The sequence below is a fragment of the Sapajus apella genome, unplaced genomic scaffold, assembly GCF_009761245.1.
Source record: "Sapajus apella isolate SASKATOON/1434 unplaced genomic scaffold, GSC_monkey_1.0 scaffold12, whole genome shotgun sequence".
Classification (NCBI taxonomy): Eukaryota; Metazoa; Chordata; class Mammalia; order Primates; family Cebidae; genus Sapajus; species Sapajus apella.
The window spans coordinates 28,062,592-28,081,018 of NW_022436952.1; the positions used below are offsets into that span (position 1 = coordinate 28,062,592).

At 41.5% G+C, this 18,427-nt stretch overlaps 1 protein-coding gene and 1 long non-coding RNA gene across 6 annotated transcripts in view; both read left to right on the top strand.

Moving 5' to 3' along the window:
• The first annotated feature begins 1,325 nt into the window (after window positions 1-1,325).
• On the top strand, window positions 1,326-2,361 carry LOC116553312. Its single transcript, XR_004269697.1, has 2 exons — window positions 1,326-1,503; window positions 1,818-2,361. It is a non-coding gene; the product is annotated as an uncharacterized LOC116553312 (long non-coding RNA).
• Window positions 2,362-2,819: 458 nt separating this feature from the next.
• CLTC (clathrin heavy chain) overlaps window positions 2,820-18,427 on the top strand; it is a 76,175-nt gene continuing 60,567 nt past the window's right edge. For 3 of the 5 annotated variants that reach the window (XM_032280702.1, XM_032280703.1, XM_032280704.1), the window contains exon 1: window positions 2,820-4,378. In XM_032280702.1, the coding sequence (XP_032136593.1) occupies window positions 4,337-4,378 (42 nt within the window). In that variant the 5' untranslated portion in view covers window positions 2,820-4,336. The remainder of the gene's footprint in view (window positions 4,379-18,427) is intronic. The other 2 variants (XM_032280707.1, XM_032280706.1) reach the window with 2 other exon arrangements.

Sequence of the window (18,427 nt, forward strand, 5' to 3'; positions counted from 1 at the left end):
AAGACCAGCCTAGCCAACATAGTGAAAACCCCATCTCTACTGAAAATACAAAAATTTGCCAGAAATTGTGGTGGCTGGTGCCTATAATCCCAGCTACTCAGGAGGCTGAGGCAGAATTGCTTGAACGCAGGAGGCAGAGGTTGCAATGAGGCAATATCACACCATTGCACTCTAGCTTGGATGACAAGAGCAAGACTCCGTCTCAAAAAGGGAAGAAAAAACTTGTTGTTGCTTTGTAAATGCTGCTTTCATTTTTTCATTTTGGAAGGGAGAGCCTTGCCTATAGTCAGTGACTTGCACAGGGTCAAAATGGAGTGAGCATTTCTTTACTCGAATTTGATAGGCTGTTCTTTATCTTGCATGAAAAGATAATGACCTAGCCAGTCTAATCCTGCTGGGATTCATATCAATGGCCCCGGGGGTTGAGATGCTTCAAAGCTGCTGTTCAAATGGCAAAACCAGGTATCTTACTTGGGTAACAATAAAGTATGTCTTTTATGGCTTTATTAGAATCTGAATTGTAAACATTTGGTAAAGTGGATTAAAGTTCTGCTTTAAAATTAATCTCTGAGTATGTGAGATATGCCTTTGTGACTTTTGCAATGCAGCAAATTCAAGCTGTTTTTAAAAAATCAAGTTTTTAAAAGACAGGGGCATTAGTGCCAGGGCTGCTTGAAGAGGAACAGCTACGGAGAAATCCTACAGTAAGAGGTTTTTTTGTTTGTTTGTTTGTTTGTTTGTTTTTTGTTTTTGAGGTGTCATTCCATTGAGGGTAATATATATATATATCCTAGTTGTTGGCATAACATTAAAATTAGTGACAATATACAGGTTTCTTGTATAGGTTTTGAAAAACTAGCACTCCTCAAAATAACAGACCAAGCAATGTAGTTTTGCTAATGGCACTTGCTATGACTCATGATAGAGACAAACTGTTGATAAGCATTATGACAAAAACAGCCTTAACTTCACCATTTATTAACATGGCTACCTTGCTAAAACAGTTTCTGAAAACAAAAGCTAGGGTGATCATTCATAGCATTGTCTTTTAAAAGATTATGTCATACTGCATCATTGGAAAAAAACATTCTGGAAGCTGGGTGCAGTGGCTCATGTCTGTAATCCCAGCACTTTGGGAGGCCGAGGCCGGCAGATCACGAGGTCAGGAGTTCGAGACCAGGCTGGTCAACATAGTGAAACCCCATCTTTACTAAAAATACAAAAATTAGCTGGGCATGGTGGCACAAACCTGTAATCCCAGCTATTCGGGAGGCTGAGGCAGGAGAATTGCTTGAACCTGGGAGGCAGAGATTGCGGTGAGCTGAGATGGGGCCACTGCACTTTAGCCTGGGCAACAGAGCAAGACTCTGTCTGAAAAAAAAAAAAGAAAAAGAAAAAAACATTCCGGGTATTAGGATTTGCTTCCTGTTCTATTAGGTTATCTGTTCTCCCCTCTAACTTAAGGTAATGTGTGGAAAACAGTGCCATTCAGATATTGCTTAGGTAACTCTTTTTTTTTTTTTTTTTTGAGACAGAGTTTCACTCTTGTTACCCAGGCTGGAGTGCAATGGCGCGATCTCGGCTCACCGCAACCTCCGCCTCCTGGGTTCAGGCAATTCTCCTGCCTCAGCCTCCTGAGTGGCTGGGATTACAGGCACGCGCCACCATGCCCAGCTAATTTTTTGTAGTTTTAGTAGAGATGGGGCTTCACCATGGTGACCAGGATGGTCTCGATTTCTTGACCTCGTGATCCACCCGCCTCGGCCTCCCAAAGTGCTGGGATTACAGGTGTGAGCCACCGCGCCCGGCTTGCTTAGGTAACTCTTAACAGGGCCTCAGCCTTTGGGGTTTTTAAACCAGTGAAACTGCCTTTATACTGTTAGCAAGAACAGCAGACTCCCATTAAAAAAAATCTATTACCCTAGTCAAATTATTCATCTTTTAAAAGGCATAGGGTTTGCTGTTTTTTTTTTAAATGTTTATCATCTTGACTTTTTTTCTCTTGAAAATTTTTGAAGACCATTTCAAAATGATACAGGATATCAAAATCTATTTTCCCCTTCCTAAATTATTTCTCAAACAATGTATTCATCAGATTTCTATGTGTGATGATGTACGTAGCAGTCACTAACAGAACCTCAGTGCACTTTTTGGTTAGATATTCCACGCCAAACAGCTAAAATCAACTGCTTTTGGGGCTGTTAAAGTTACAAGATCTGTATAAAAATGCAAGACACATTAATAAATTAAATTTTGGCGGCCAATTCATGATACAGCTCTTTTATCTCCAGATTCTGAGACTGAAAATATAACTTGATCAATCTATTGAATTACTGTAATAAAACAATTACTCCCTTAGAATTTTAATTTAGAATTTGTCTACTTCCAAAAAGGGTTTAAGCCAGTTACTATTAGACTGGCATTAGAAAGGTCATTTCAAATGTTGCAGAACACAGAGAATCTTCGTGTATTTAGCTTAACGATACAAAAAGAAATTTTGCAAGCATAAACATTCACTCTTACAACATGGTGGCAACGTTTTTCTTTGTAGAACAATCTCTGACTGCCCTCTTACCTGCCAGTCTTCTCTCATGCTCAGTATGTGAGACAGTTAAGATAAAAACACTAGAAGCAACTAAAATGATTGACGAATTTCTCACTCTAACCAAAACTGCTTAACACACAAAATTATCGTCTACCCAATAGGGTTTTATGTCCTTTACCTGAAAGGGCACTAAATATAATTATTGTGGACTTGAGTTTTTCTCTTTCTGGGGGAAGAAATCACCTTTATAAAGATAGAAGGCACAGAACTAACTTCTTTTATCCTTTACTGGTGCGACTGTGAAATATTATTATAGTTTATACTTTAGCAAGAAAGTGCTGAGAAGGTGGTTATTAATCGACAGTGAATGCTGTTGACACCTTCATGCTCTTTGAAGACTGGATGCTCCGGCTTTGAAGCGCTACATTTCTACACTGCTAACCTACAGGAACCTATGTTGAGATGGTCCCACCGAAATAACACGGCTAATAGTTCAACTTTCCTCCAGGAAGCTTCAGGTTTTACCAACCATCTTTAACCTAATTATCTAAATCTTTGAGACGTAAATTTGATGTGGCAAAAAAAAAAAAAAAAAAAAAAAAAATCCTCCTGCTAGAATTTGGGTCCAATCCTTTAACGTTCGGATGCTCGAATTCTTTAACGAAACTCATCACGGAGCTAGGCCGGCACATGTCCGACAAAATGTCCGCAAAAAACGTTACGAAAAGCTGTCATAAGGCCAGCTTGAGAGGCATCATAAATGGCCTTCGCGGTCCTTTGAGCTAATTATCTAACACCCGAAGAGAGTGCCGGTTCTAGTTAGAATCCGCGCGTCAGGTCCTCCAACCGTCAGAAGGGCGTGTGTGAGGGCAGGGAGGATTTTAAACCCCGTTTCAGGGCCCCTCCCTAAACTGTACGAAACCACCCACTCTAAAGCCCGGCGGGGGAGGAGTGCTGCAGCCAGCTGCCGAGGGAGCACTCTGCGGCGAGGCCGTTTCCCTGAGTCACGGAGAGGGCGGGAGGCTGCGCCCGTATGCTCCCTCCATGTCCTCCTGTAAAGGGCTCAGTCGAAAGAGGCAAGGGCCGCAGGGGGAGGAAGCGGCACCCGCCATGCCTCAAGGTGGCCCAACAGCCACCTCTCTCCCTGAAGACGCCGCAGTTCCTTGGAACGCACGCTCCATTCTAGCAGCAATCAGCCGACCCTTCCCCAACAGCATCACGTGCACATGGAAGTACGTGGGTGGGACCTAAAGCGCCCACGGAAGTGACGTTGGTCGCCCCGAGTCGCATGATGTGGCAAAATGAAAAAAAAAAAAAAAAAAAAAAAAGCCGCGGCGGGGGGAGAAAAAGAAGATTGGCGAAAATGATGAGTCTAAAAAGTAGTCCCTCTGGTTCCTCTGTTTCCCCATGTGCGTCAGGACGCGAGGGTCTGGGCGCACTGCGCCTCGAATTCCTGCGCCCGCCGCGCGCGCCGCTCCTCGGAAGGGTACATAAGGCGGGGGCGGGTGAGGCGACTGGGCGGAGTTCTGTCGCCGGGATCCATCCGCAGGGCTCAGCCGTTTCCGGAGTCTGCGCTGCGCCCGGTTCCGCCATTGCGGCTCTCTTGGCCCCTGGAGCCTCCGCCCCCGACCCGAGCTCTTTCGTCCGCCTGCCAGTTTCCTGCGTCCCCGGAGAGGATCCTGCTGAGCCCAGCCTTCCCCCTCCCCTTCTCCTCCTCTCCCTTGGAGAGCCCGGGCAGCCACTGCCCCGCAGCCCCAGTGACAGGAGGAGACCATACCCCCCGACAGCGCCATGGCCCAGATACTGCCAATTCGTTTTCAGGAGCATCTCCAGGTGCGGCCGGGCCTGGGCTGGTGAGGGCTGTGGAGAAGGCGGTAGGAAGGATGGAAGAAGCTGGAGTCTGGGCCTGAGCAGTATTGGAGCTGGAGGGGTGGGGGGGTTGTCGGTGTTTGGGGTAGATGGAGGCGGGGGCAGTATCTTAGAAAGCTTAAAAGGTTAAATGATGTGGGGCTTGGATGGAAAGGACAGGAGTTGGGGTGTAAAGGACTACAAGGCCAGGCCTGGATCCAAAGGCCTCTCGATCTTGCTTCCTGGATGGCCGGTACTGCGCGTACTAACTCTCCTCTCCCCATTTTATTTAGTTCATTCATTTGGGTAGGGGAGTGGGAGGGGGAATTCTCCCTTGTTTCTACCAGAGCAAGGATTCCTATCATCCCCTGGGCCAGTGCAGGGCTGTCACCTTCTATTGCTATCCTCTTTTCCTCATCGTGTCTGCACCCAGGAGTTGTGGGGCGGGTGGGTTGGGGAGGAGCAACCTTTTTTTTTCCTCCCTCTGCGGCTCTCAACTGAGAAAGGCACCTTCTCCGGTGGTGGGGGTTGGGGGTTGGAGAGGCGGTGGCTTGTCTCTTGCCTTCCCTGAGGCAGTAGGGACAGAAGGTCACTGAAAGAACGGAACGAGGGTAGAATGGGGGAACACATTTCTCAGAGCGTTGTCAATCTCAGAGTGTGTGGGGTCAAGGTACCTAGGGAAACTCGCCTCCCCTCCCCACTTTTTTTATTTCTCTGGGGATGTTGTGGCTGTTAACCCCTCTCTGGTTCTAGAAGGTGGGAAAGAGTTGTGCAGAGGTTATCTTCTAGTCTTCTCTAGTAGTAGCAGGTAGGTTTGATATCTTCCTCAGGATCACATGGAATTGAACAGAGAGCCCTGGAGACAGAGCACGGCTGCTCTGAGACCTGCAGGGTTATTTTGTCTGTAACTGGCTTCCCTTTAGTAAGTTCTAGAGTTCTTCCCCATGGTTCCTTATCCTGGAGGCAACATATTGTTGTCTCATCTGGCAGCATGCCAGTGGCCGGCCTAGGTCACTGAATTAAACCTCTTCAGAGCTTTTGATTTTCCGTAGCTGATTTTTACTGTAGCTGAAATAATTTATTCCTGTTAATTTGCTTTCTTCCCAAATGTCCTCTTAAAGAAGCCTGCCTCAGCTCAATAGTCTGAAGGGCTAATTCAATCATAACAGAGAATGCGGTGGTTTGGCATGACACTAATACCAGTGACCTATTAGACACTTTACCATTGGAGACCATTTTTATTTACATTCCCCCATTGGCATAACATACATAAAGGATTCTTGTTAATAAAAGGATTTAATAATTCAGGCTATAAGTAACATAATTTCATATTTCTTTGCAGGTATTACCATATTTGCACTAGCAAGGAATTATTTTCCTTTAAGGCTTGAAATGTAAAGAATAATAAATCTTTACCCGTAAAATGAGTTAAATAACGCACTTTCTTCAGTCATAATTTTCAAATAACTCACCTGAAGTAATGGAATATACCTTGGCAATAAAAACATTTTTGCAGAAGGTTGAAAATGTTCGGTGACTTAAATGAAAGTTGCCAGGTAAAAGAAGAAAAGAAAAAAGAAAAAATGTTCAGTGACAAAAATGGACATGTTTTTCTGATCAATTCAAGTTTAATTGCTGTGGTTACCTCTATTAAAGTGGGGTGGCAAATGAATGTGGAGAGTTGAGAAGGTGCTGTTCTTAAGTGTGAAAGGAAAACGTGGGCTTATTTTCATACTAAAGTGCATCTGAAATATCTTTCTGCAGACGAATGTTTATAAACCACACACAGAGAATCAAGTACAGCTGCTGTTTATTTTCCATGGCAGATGTATAGCTCACTACTAAATCTTGTGGTGGTTCAAGTAAAAGCTTTTCATTTCTTTTAAAGAGAAGACGAGAATTGTTAAATGATCCCAAAGACTGGAACCCAACCTCGTCAGTTATTGAAGATAAATTTAATACATGTCTGTTTCCTAACTGGTTCAAAGTTTCTGCAGATACTTGAGCGAAGCCATTTTCTTCTCAAATAATTTGAAGAGTTTGAATATAAAGCAGATTTGTAAATTGAAAAATTCAGTCTGTTTTTTGGATTGCTATGCTTAACTAATGTGACTGTGTGCTCCAGCTGATTAATTGCAGAGCCCAATAACCACAGCTTCTTCCATAATAATGTATGTCCTGACTTCATATCATTATCTCCTCCCTTTTTAAAAATTAGAAGGTTCTTGTTTTTTGAAGAGACAGGGTTTTTGCTCTGTCGTCCATGCTAGAGGTCAGTGGTGCCAATCATAGCTCACTGCAGCCTCAACCTCCAGGACTCAAGCCATCCTCCCACCTCAGCATCCTGAGTAGCTGGGACTACAGACATGAGCCACCACACCTGGCTAATTTTTGTATTTTTTGTAGAGATTGGGCTTCACCATGTTGCCCAGGCTAATCTCCTGGGCTCAAGCAGTCCTTTGCCTCTGCTCCTCAAAGTGCTGGGATAGTAGGTGTGAACTACCAAGCTGAACTAATAAGGATTATTTTGATTGGTGTCTTTGGTCTCTGACCTCTGAGCTTTTACCAGTTTGCTAAGTAGCAGAAAACTTTCTGAAATACATAGGAGAAAAACTGGAAACAAGAAATGAGGAACTTAAGTATGAGTATAGAGTTAGCTTGTGAAACTGTAAATGAACTTATTTGTATACCCTTTAACTACATTTTCCAGTTGAAGGACCTGTCATCATCAATGGATCGATAGTAAATGAATGTTGATTTATGAATATTTCTTTTTTTCTAGACCGATAGCAGTTAATAAGTGAGTGCCTATTTGAGCAAGATATTGTTGGAATTGCAGTTTCTTAAAAATCCTAGGCTACATATATAAATTATTGCCTGTGGTTCTCAATTTTTTGGTGATTCTCAATTCTTTGGCGCATTAAGTATCTTTAGGCCACCTGACACATTCCTTTGTATTTCTAGATTCCTTGGGTCTCCAATTAAAAATCACCCTAACCTATTCTTTGCCCTTTGATCCATAAAAGCAGGCATGGAATGTGTTGTTGAGTGGAATGTTAGGGATTCTTGCTATAGTTATTTTGGGTTGCAAATAGAAAGCAATGCTAAGTACTAGGATTTACTACATGCTTAGTTGTACTGTCTGGAAGAGGTATACTTCCTGGAGTTATGCTGCAGTCTCCTGGGAATAGCTTCTAAGTTTAAAATATATTCTTCAGAATTTTCTTGATGGTCAGTTTACTTAGCTTAAAGTGGTGTGGCTAACTTTAGTGAAAGTACTTTCACTCTGATTAGGAAATAAGACACAGAATTGTGTGCATATAGAACACAATCATTTTCATTTGAGTATTTAGGAAAATTCACACTTCAGGAACCTTGGTAGTTGCTCTTGAACAATTGTTTCTGACCATAATTGGAACTTGTACCTTGCTTTTAAGAGGTTCCATTTACATTGAGTCCTCAGCTTCTTTGCAAAATTGTTTCTTCCATGCATATGTTTAACTCTATATGTTATTTGAATTATTTTTAACAAGATGTTTTCTCTGTCATTGGTACTGTTGTGGCTTTTTCTCTTTGAGAGTTATTGTCCAATAGAACTTTCTTCAATGGTGGAACTGTCTACTAGCTACATAGGGATATTGAGCACTTGAAATGTGGCTGATGTGACTCAGGAACTAAATTTGTGCTTCAATTTCTTTTTAATTAATTTAAATGTAAATAGCCACATGTGACAATTGACTACAATATTAGAGTGCACAATTACAGGCCATGCTGATGTGCTTTGTAAGTTTGAAGATTTAGCTTACCACTCATGTTTATGTATTTCATTAGGTAAAATTAAAACACTCATTGTTCAGAAGTTTTAACGGAATACTGTCTTAGAAAGTGGTGGTAATGAACAATGACTAGCAGCAGACTTCTTGAGACCTTATCGCTGTAAATTTGGTTAGGTATTTTCAGGTCTTCCCTCAATCCTCCAGACAGCTTTCTAAAAAGTGAGACTCAAAGTAGTGGGAATGCTGTCCAAATGGGATGTGTACCTGGGTCTTCTGACACAAAGTATTTCAAAGAAATTGAATAATTGGCCTTAAAAAGAGAACTTAGACCCAGAGAGGCGAGTTCTCTTTACTTGTTTATAGATTAATGATGTGGTATAGTAGAACAGGGCTTTAGGGGTTGTTGAAACCAATGCTTCCAGTAGAGCAATATGAGCCACATACTGCTGTTTTTTTTTTTAAAGACAGTCATACTCTGTCACACAGACTAGAGTGTGGTGGTGTGATCTCAACTCACCGCAACCTCCAGAGTAAAGTGATTCGTCTGCCTCAGCCTCCCGAATAGCTGGAATTATAGGCACCTGCCACCACGCCTGGCTAATTTTTGTATTTTTAGTAGAGATGAGGCTTTACCATGTTGACCAGGCTTATCTCCAACTCCTGACCTCAAATAATCTGCCCACTTTGGCCTCCCAAAGTGCTGGGATTACAAGCGTGAGCTGCCGCCCCTGTCCTCACATATTTTTGCGTTTTCTAGCAGCCATGTTAAAAGTGAAAAAACAGATAAAATCAATTAGTGTGTGTGTGTGTGTGTGTGTGTATGTGTGTGTGTGAGAGAGATGGAGTCTTCCCCTGTCACCCAGGCTGGAGTGCAGTGGCATGATCTCTGCTCACCACAACCTTTGCCTCCTGGGCTCAAGCAGTTCTCCTTCCTCAGCCTTTGGAGCAAGTGTGCGCCACCACACTTGGCTAATTTTTTATGTTTTTAGTGGAGACGGGGGTTTCGCCATGTTGGCCAAGCTGATCTTGAACTCCTGACCTCGTGATTCAGCCTCCCAAAGTGCTGGAATTACAGGCATGAGCCACTGTGCCCAGCCTAGTGTGTATTTCTTTTTTCTTTCTTTTTTTTTTTGGTTGGCAGGGGGAAGCACAGAGACTCACTCTGTCACTCAACCTGGAGTGCGATGGCATGATCTCAGCTCTCTGCCACCACCGACCCCTGGGTTCAAGTGATTTTCCTGCCTCAGCCTGCTAAGTAGCTGGGATTACAGGTGCCTGCCACCCCATCTGGCTAATTTTTTGTATTTTTAGTAGAGATGAGGTTTCACCGTGTTGCGCAGGCTGGTCTCAAACTCCTGACCTCAGGTGACCCGCCCACCTCTGCCTCCCAAAGTGCTGGAATTACAGGCATGTGCCACTGCTCCCAGCCATGTGTGTTTTATACTTAGAGCACATATCAATTCAAACCCTATTTTAATTGGAAATAACTAGTCAGTATTTAGAGTTCATAAAATTTACAGTTAGAAAGTGAGATTTTTGGATGGGGGAGGTGGCTCATGCCTGTAAACTCAGCACTTTGGGAGCCAAGGTGGGAGCATTGCTTGAGCCAAGGAAATCGAGACCAGCCTGGGCAACAGAGTGAGACTTTGTCTCTATATTAAATAAACAAATAAAAATGAAAAAAAAAAAGAAGATATGCAATACTTCAGTGATCCCAAACATACTTAAATTTTCCAGTAATTGAATCACTTACTGGATTTTTTAATCATTTAATTTTAATTAAACTTACGGTAACTACATTTCAAGTGCTTGGTATCGTATGTGGGTTGTCTTATGGTTACCATATTGGACAACACATATTGGTCTAATCTCTTGCTTCTTTTTCTCTGGGAAATAGGCATACTATCTCACAAAGTTATTATGAGGATCTGAGGTCATGTATGTGAAAGTACTTTACATAACACTTTAGGAGCATTAATTATTGGCTAAATAATTTTTGTCGGTACATTTTATTCAAGTATCTCAACCAATGACACACTATTCATTTGCAGATCCAGCATTTTATGGGCTATAAGTATTTGGGGTTAGGGTATTTACCTAAGATTTGAGTACTTACTGCATATCAGGAACTGTGTTAGACTCTGGGGACAAGGTGGTAAACAAGATGGACTACTCCTTGCATTCAGGCTTCCACTGATTTGTTGGCAAAGGGTGTCCACTTGTCATTCCAACCATTGATGTTGTCTACTTGATTGTGGATCTTTTATGTATTTGAACATTTGAGATAGTGCACAATTTAATACAAATACCGATGTGAAACAGGAGTTGATTACACTCTGAAACTGCCCCCAAAAAAGAAAAATTTAAATAAACCTTTTATTATATTCCATGAGTCTTATTGTGTGCCACTCGCACATTTTAAATTAGGGTTCCTTGATCAGACGTATTTGAAAAAAAACTTAATCGTATCAGATAAAATACCCATATGGAATACCAGTCAGGCCTTTGTTAGAGTTATTTTATGTGTCCTTTTTTTAAGGTAGTAGTGTTGAAGTGAATATTCTCACTTAGATGAACAGTAGGTTCATAGCTGATGTTTTAGTCCTGTGTATTCGAATAATGCTGTTTCTCTAAGTTCATGTACATATATGCTATGGCAAAACTACTTCATTAAATAAACTGGTCTTCTGAGCCATAGGAAAGTTTATAGCTCTGGGTGTCTTTTTTTCCGCCTTCTTGGTCAAGTGCCTGTGGCTGATGCTCTTAACTCAAGAGATGGCTGAAAGCTTGGACCTAAATGTATTATGCAAAACCCATCTGTCAGACTTTTGTGAGTCTCTTCTTTTGTATTATTTCCTTAAATTAAAACATAATTTAAGATATTTTGTCCTACTTTTTTTTTTTTTTTTTTGAGACAGGGTCTCACCCTGTTGAGTGCAGTGGCATGATCAAGGCTCACTGCAGCCTTGACCTCCCCGGGCTTAGGTGATCTTCCTACCTCAGCCCCCCAGGAAGCTGGTACTACAGGCATGCGCCACCAAACCCGGTTAATTTTTGTATTTTTTTGTAGAGTCGGGATTTTGCCATGTTTTCCAGGATGGTGTGGAAATCCTGGGCTCAAGCAGTCTTCCTGCCTCAGCCTCCCGGAGGGCTGGAATTACAAGTGTGAGACACCCAGCCTTGTCCTATTTTTGCAGAAATAACTATTCAAATCTTAATTGTCCTGAAATCTAATCCATAAAATCAAAGTACATTGGCCAGTATAGCTGTTTGAGCACCTACTGTGTACCAAGAATTGTATTAAATATGTGATGTTTATTATCATTTAATTACCAAAAGAACCTTTTTACCTAAGTCAGATTAGCCTTATTGTAAAGATTGGGAAATTGACTTTCACACCAGGTAACTTTTAGAGTCACACAGCTAGTGAGCAGTAAGACTTTTAATACTTGTTCTTTCATATGGCTCACTCCCTTGTTTGGTAAATGGTCTGTATCATTTGAACTTTATATTATGAGAAAAGCAGAAGATACCAAATTAACATCTGACTTCATGCCTTGAACGACTATTTAACTATATCTTTTTTAAGGACTTTATCCAATTTTCTATTGGAAAATTCTGCAGAATGATTGGGATTGGGTTAACTTGTAACCAGGATTGTCTGTGTCCATCTCATAAGGCTGAACTTGTCAAACTTTTCTATAGACTTTTTCTTACTGAAAAGAATGAATATGTCCCAGTCTGAAGCCACTTGTGAAAGCAGGAAACTTCTGCTTTCTCTTTTACTGTAAATTCATGTTTTTGTGTTCATACCAAGAAATAGAAGGTTGAACTCAAGGAAGGCAATGACCCATGAAGCGGATAGGAAAGGAAGGTGAGAATGGAATACATTTGCTCATTTTGAGTAGCATCATGGTAGAAGGGAAAATGGTTACAAACTTGTAGGGTTGTGCTTCAGAGGCAGACTGTCAGTACTGTTAATACTTCTTGTTCCTAATCCTTAGGTAAATAAGGATTTTCTTTAAGTTCTAAAGTAAGGCGGTTTTAAAGATTATTTCTGAAAGAATAGGAACCAGATCCATTAAGACCGTATTTTGTCACGTTAAAAAACTTAAACTCTGCAGTGTGCTATTCTGGAAAATGTCTCAGATGTTTAATCTGGGCTTATCTATTTGATTATGTCAGATTTTTAGTTCGTCTCAACTTCCTCATTTATTTTTTTTCTTTTTTCTTTTCTTCCTCTGAAATCTAGGTGGACACTTCCTCATTTATTTAAACAACACTTCCTGGCAATTTTAAAGTTAGACGGCAGTATGTGTTTTTAGTTATAGTGTAATATTTAGCCCTTAACCCGTTACAGGCACTTGAATATTAGTTCTTCCCCTCTACCCTGGAAGAGTTGCCCTTGGTCCACCTGAGTTGAATATATGTGCCATACTGTAGAATAAAAACTACCATCTACCCAGTTATTGAAGCCAAGATCTTGAAGTTATACCAGACTCTCTAATTTCTCATTTTCTACATCCAGTCGATTTCTGGAGTTCCTCAGTAATACACACTGGGGGTCCATGACCCTAGGTTGAAACTCGGAGTCATAGTAGATGAAATAACGGGAATTGGATTGGGAGTTGACTCTGCTGCTGCCCAGGCTGGAGTACGGTGATGCGATATTGGCTCACTGCAATTTCACCTCCTAGATTCAAGCAATTCTCCAGCCTCAGCTTCCCGAGTAGCTGGGACTACAGGTGCCCACCACCATGCCTGGCTAATTTTTTTTTTTTTTGTATTTTTAGTAGAGACAGAGTTTCACCATGTTTGCCAGGCTGGTCTCAAACTCCTGACCTGAAATGATCCATTCACTTCAGCCTCCCAAAGTGCTGGGATTACAGGTGTGAGCTACCACACCTGGCCAGCTTGCATTTATTTCTGATTAACTGTTCATCTGAGAAAGGTGTCTTAAAAAAGAAACAAAACACCAAAGTGACAGACTGAAGCCAAAGACTATCAGTGTATATGCTCTGCTTGGCAAACAGTTGGCTTTGGATGGATCTCATTATTTAAGTATGAATAATGAGGGGAAAAAATGAGTAAAGAGAACATAGTTTATAAAACCCATCTCTTTCTCCACTTTCTGCAATACTCTGTATTTGGACATATTGAACTATGAAAATCTAAGGCAGATTTCTTTTTATTTATTTTTTTTTACCACAAATATCCTCAGGAAACACTTTCCTTATTAAAAGCCTTGCTGAATCTTCATAGTATTGTGTCCTCTCACAGTTGCTTCTGTTTTGAACACCAGAATGCTGTTTGGCAGAGGCTACTGTAGGCTTGAAATCAACTGGATTAGTGAGAGACAAATTTTACACATCTAAAATTCTCCTGTGTATGGCCTCACAGTTGAAACTGTTGGATATTATAAGCAGAATATAAATATCCCTTGAAAAGCAGTCCATGAGGGGCTTCCTTCTTTCTTTTCTTTTTTTCTTTCTTCCTTCCTTTCCTTCCTTCCTTTCTTTCTTTCCTTTCTTTCTTTTTTTTGAGACGGAGTCTCACTCTGTTGCCCAGGCTGCAGTGCAGTGGCATGATCTCGGCTCACTGCAACTTCTGCCTCACGGGTTCAAGTGATTTTCCTGCCTCAGCCTCCCAAGTAGCTGGGATTACAGGCATGCATCACCATGCTCAGTTAATTTTTGTATTTTAGAAGAGACAGGGTTTCACTGTGTTGGTCTCTTGACCTCATGATCAACCCTACTTGGCCTCCCAAAGTGCTGGGATTACAGGCATAAGCCACCACACCTGGCCTTGATTTTTTTTTTTTTTTTTTTAAGATTTTGAATTCAGGCCAGGTGCAGTGGGTCACGCCTGTAATCCCAGCACTTTGGAAGGCCAAGGTAGGTGGATTGCTTTAGCCCAGGTGTTCGAGACTAACCTGGGCATTCTGGCAAAACCCTCTCTCTACAAAAAATACAAAAATTAGCTGGGTGTGGTGGTATGTGCCTGTAGTTCCATCTACTTGGGAGGCTGAGGTGGGTGGATCACCTGACCTGGGAAGTCAAGGCTGCAGTAGGCTGAAGTCATGCCACTGCACTCAAATCTGGCCAACAGAGTGAGACCCTGTCTCAAAAAAAAAAAATTAATTCAGAAGTAAATCCCAGAGTTAAGTAAAAGTGGTGTATGTGTGACAGAATAGGTTACAAATTTAAGAATTTTAGAAACCAAAATAATTGAAATGGAAGCTCTTTTCAATGAAAGAAATCATTTGTAATTTGAAAGAAGCAAAATTAGGCTAATGCCCTTTTCGGCCTTAGCCCACCTGCACCCAGGTGAATAATAAACAGCCATGTTGCTCACACAAAGCCTGTTTGGGGAGTCTCTTCATTCAAAGCACACATTTTAACATTTGGTGCTGAAACCTGGGACAAGAGAACTCCTACAGGAGACCAAATCCCCATCCCTGTTCTTGTGCTCTCTCCATGAAGAGATCTGCCTACCAAACTGGGGTCATCAGACCAGCCCACAGACGCACACCAAAAAAATAGAAAGAAAGAAGCAAAATTAAACGGATTTAGTGTTTGGAACAGGCCTGAGGAAGTTGTAATACCATGAATTTAAAAAAACAAAATAAGAAAACTGAGGAGGCCAAGGCACAATAATTGGTTGAACCCAGGAGCCAGAGATTGCCGTAAACTGAGATCGCACCACTGCATGCCAACCTGTGCAACAGAGTGAGACTCTGTTTCAAGGAACAAACAAACAAAAATCCCGAAAACTATAAGCATCCAGGACACATCCTCTCCCTGACCAAAAAAATCAAAGTAATCTTAATTTTTAACCCTGAATTTTAGATAGTGAAGCAATGTCTATAGATTTTGAGATGGAACTCAAATCTGAGATCCTCGACCTCCTGACCTTGTGATCCACCCGCCTTGGCTTCCCAAAGTGCTGGGATTACACGCATGAGCCACCGCGCTTGGCCTGCTAATTGTTATTTCATTCACTCATTTGAAAGTGGTATTTGTGGCCAGGCGTGGTGGCTCACGCCTATAATCCCAGCACTTTGGGAGGCCGACACAGGTGGATCACCAGAGGTCAGTGGTTGGAGACTAGCCTGGCCAACATGGTGAAACCTCCTCTCTACTAAAAATACAAAAATTAGCTGGGTGTGGTAGTGCATGCCTGTAATCCCAGCTACTCGGGAGGCTGAGGCAGGAGAATTGCTTGAATCTGGGAGGCGGAGGTTGCGGTGAGCCGAGATCGCACCATTGCATTCCAGCCTGGGCAACAAGAGTGAAACTCTGTCTCAAAAAAAAAAAATAGAAAAGAAAAAGAAAATGATATTTGTGGCATTTAAGTTCACAGAAAAATACTCCAGGCCAGGCACAGTGGCTCACGCTTGTAATCCCAACAGTTTGGGAGTCTGAGGCTGGCAGATCACTTGAGGTCAGGATTTTGAGACCAGCTTGACCAACATGGTGAAACTCCTTCACTACTAAAAAAAAATACAAAAATTAGCCGGGCATGGTGGCTCATGCCTGTAATCCCAGCTACTCAGGTGGCTGAGACAGGAGAATGACTTGAACTTGTGAGACAGAGGTTGCAGTGAGCCAAGATTGTGCTGTTGTACTCCAGTCTGAGCAACAGAGCAAGAGTCTGTCTCAAAAAAAGAAAGAAAGATAATACTCCAGTGACTCAATTGTAAAATAAAATGGTTCTAGTCTTATGACTTGTAGCACCTGGCAGGCTGAGTGTGGTTTAAATGGTTGATTTAAGTAGAATAATATGGGATAGAGCATAATGTCTAATTTCCTGGCAGATCTCTTAGTATAGAAAGATACATGATTATGTGCAATGGTGATGAGGTTGATAGAATGTAACACCAGGCTCCCACTTAAATGTTCATTTTGTGAATTCGCTGGGAAGTTGTGTCATAGAGTGAAGTGTCTCGAGGATCTTTATAGCTTGAATTTTCATATCAAGAAAGCAAGCCTTTAATGTCTGCTTGGTTACATTCTTTACATTATCCTTTATGTTAAGTCAGCAATAAGAATTATATATATTTTTTGAGATGGTTTTTTGCTTTGTCACCCAGGCTGTTGGAGTGCAGTGGTGCAGTCACAGTTCACTGGAGCCTCTGCCTCTTGGACTCAAACGACCTTCCCGCCTCAGTCTGCAAACTAGTTAGGATTACAGGCGCACACCACCATGCCTGGCCAGTTTTTTATTTTTTGTAGGGACAGGGTCTTGCCATGTTGCCCAGGTTGGTCTTGAACACCTGGGCTCAAGAGGTCCTCCAACCTGGGCCTCCAAAAGTGCTGGGATTACAGGCATGAGCCACTGTGCCCAGCCTTGAACTCTCAAACCCCTTTTCTGATTCTTTGAAAGGCAGGTTTGGATATATTCTGCACAGCTTCTCACCTCTGCCATTGAATGTAGCTATGGTAGTAGCGTTTGGTGGTTTTGTGCTGCTGAATGGCATTTACACAAGGCCTTAATCTTGGTAAGTCATATCCGTCTCCAAGATTTAGGGCATAAAAACTACCCTGTATTTCCCTGCAGCTTGGTTAACATTGGCATAATTGATCTGATATCATCTAATTATTGGATTATTTTTTAAGAATGAGTTAAATTTAAAGTTTTTGAAAATTTCCAATGAGCAGTTGATTGCAAGTAGGAAAAATTCTTTGTCTGTGAGTCTCCTGGTAGTTTACCAAAGCTAATAGTCTTACAACCTCTCCCCAACTGTGGTTCCTTCCTGAATATATTGCTTAAAATTTGCAGTTTGTGACCAGAATCAAAAATTCTAAGAAACAGTGATTCTCTCAAAGGCTGACATGGAGTAGAAAAAAACTATGTTTAAATGTGGGGACAGCAAGGGTTAAAGGCATGTTTTATTTGTTGCTTGAAATCTGTGGAACCTACAGAAAACAGTGGCTGGTATCCTGTTGATGGAAGAACTAAAGGAATGCCGCATTCTCAGCATTTCATATTTCCTGTAGAATACAGCAACTGCAGTTTTTATTTTACATTCTGCTAGTTTCCAGGAAGGGCTCAATGAAGTGACTGCTGTCAGCATCTTTTTTCACTGTGATTGATACTAGAGAAGGTAGAGGATGTTCAGGAGCTTTTAAAGGAAAATATGCTTAGTGAAATTCTTTGGTTAGGAAGTTAACCAAATCTTTAAGCATTGAGTTAAAATACCCGTATTGAGAGATTAATGGTATCAGAATGACATACAAATATCAGCAGGTCTCTCAAATTGTTGACCTACTAACTCTATGCTGCTAACACTTCTAAAGTCCTTAGTAAGATAGAAGATTCATTTGCAGAAAAGATAATGGAAACCATGTATAGAACAGTCATAAAATAGCTCCATCTGAAATACAGGAGCTCGTACATACTTCCTTTACATTTTCCCTATTCAGATGAAACAAGGAGGATCTGGAAAGTGTGAGGCCAAGCACTAATTGTGAAACATAAGTCCTTAGTAATGCTGTCATAAACACAAGTTTTCATGTATTTTGATTTTCAGCTGATACAGCTGGTAAATGAGTTACAAGTTTATGAGTCATTCATTAGGAAACAAACTCTTTGGTGTACTTATAGAGAAGCCAATTTCCAATGAGTTTATTCTTAACTGATCAGATGTGAGAACTGCTGGTTGAAATTAGGCTCAAAGCAAACCTACTACTCCTTTAGATATGTGGTGTCTATAGGCACAAACAGATTGTGAATGATGGCTGAGAGTGCACATTGGTGCTAATGGAGAGTTGTCCTTATGTAGTTTAAGAATTGGGCCTTGAAAAAATTATGATTTTATTTGGTTGTATGTCTTAAGCTAGGATTTTCTGCCCTTCATAATGAAGGGCATTGAATTAAATGTATTAATAAGACCATGACCTATTTAGTTCTCTCAACAATATTTTCTTTTTTTTTTTTTTTTTTTTTTTTTTGAGACGGAGTTTCACTCTTGTTACCCAGGCTGGAGTGCAATGGCGCGATCTTGGCTCACCGCAACCTCCGCCTCCTGGGTTCAAGCAGTTCTCCTACCTCAGCCTCCCGAGTAGCTGGGACTACAGGCCGTGCCACCATGCCCAGCTAATTTTTGTATTTTTAGTAGAGACGGGGTTCACCATGTTGACCAGGATGGTCTCGATCTCTTGCCTCGGCCTCCCAAAGTGCTGGGATTATAGGCGTGAGCCACTGCACCTGGCCCTCAACAATATTTTCATAGCTTAATCACTAATGTATTCTGTTA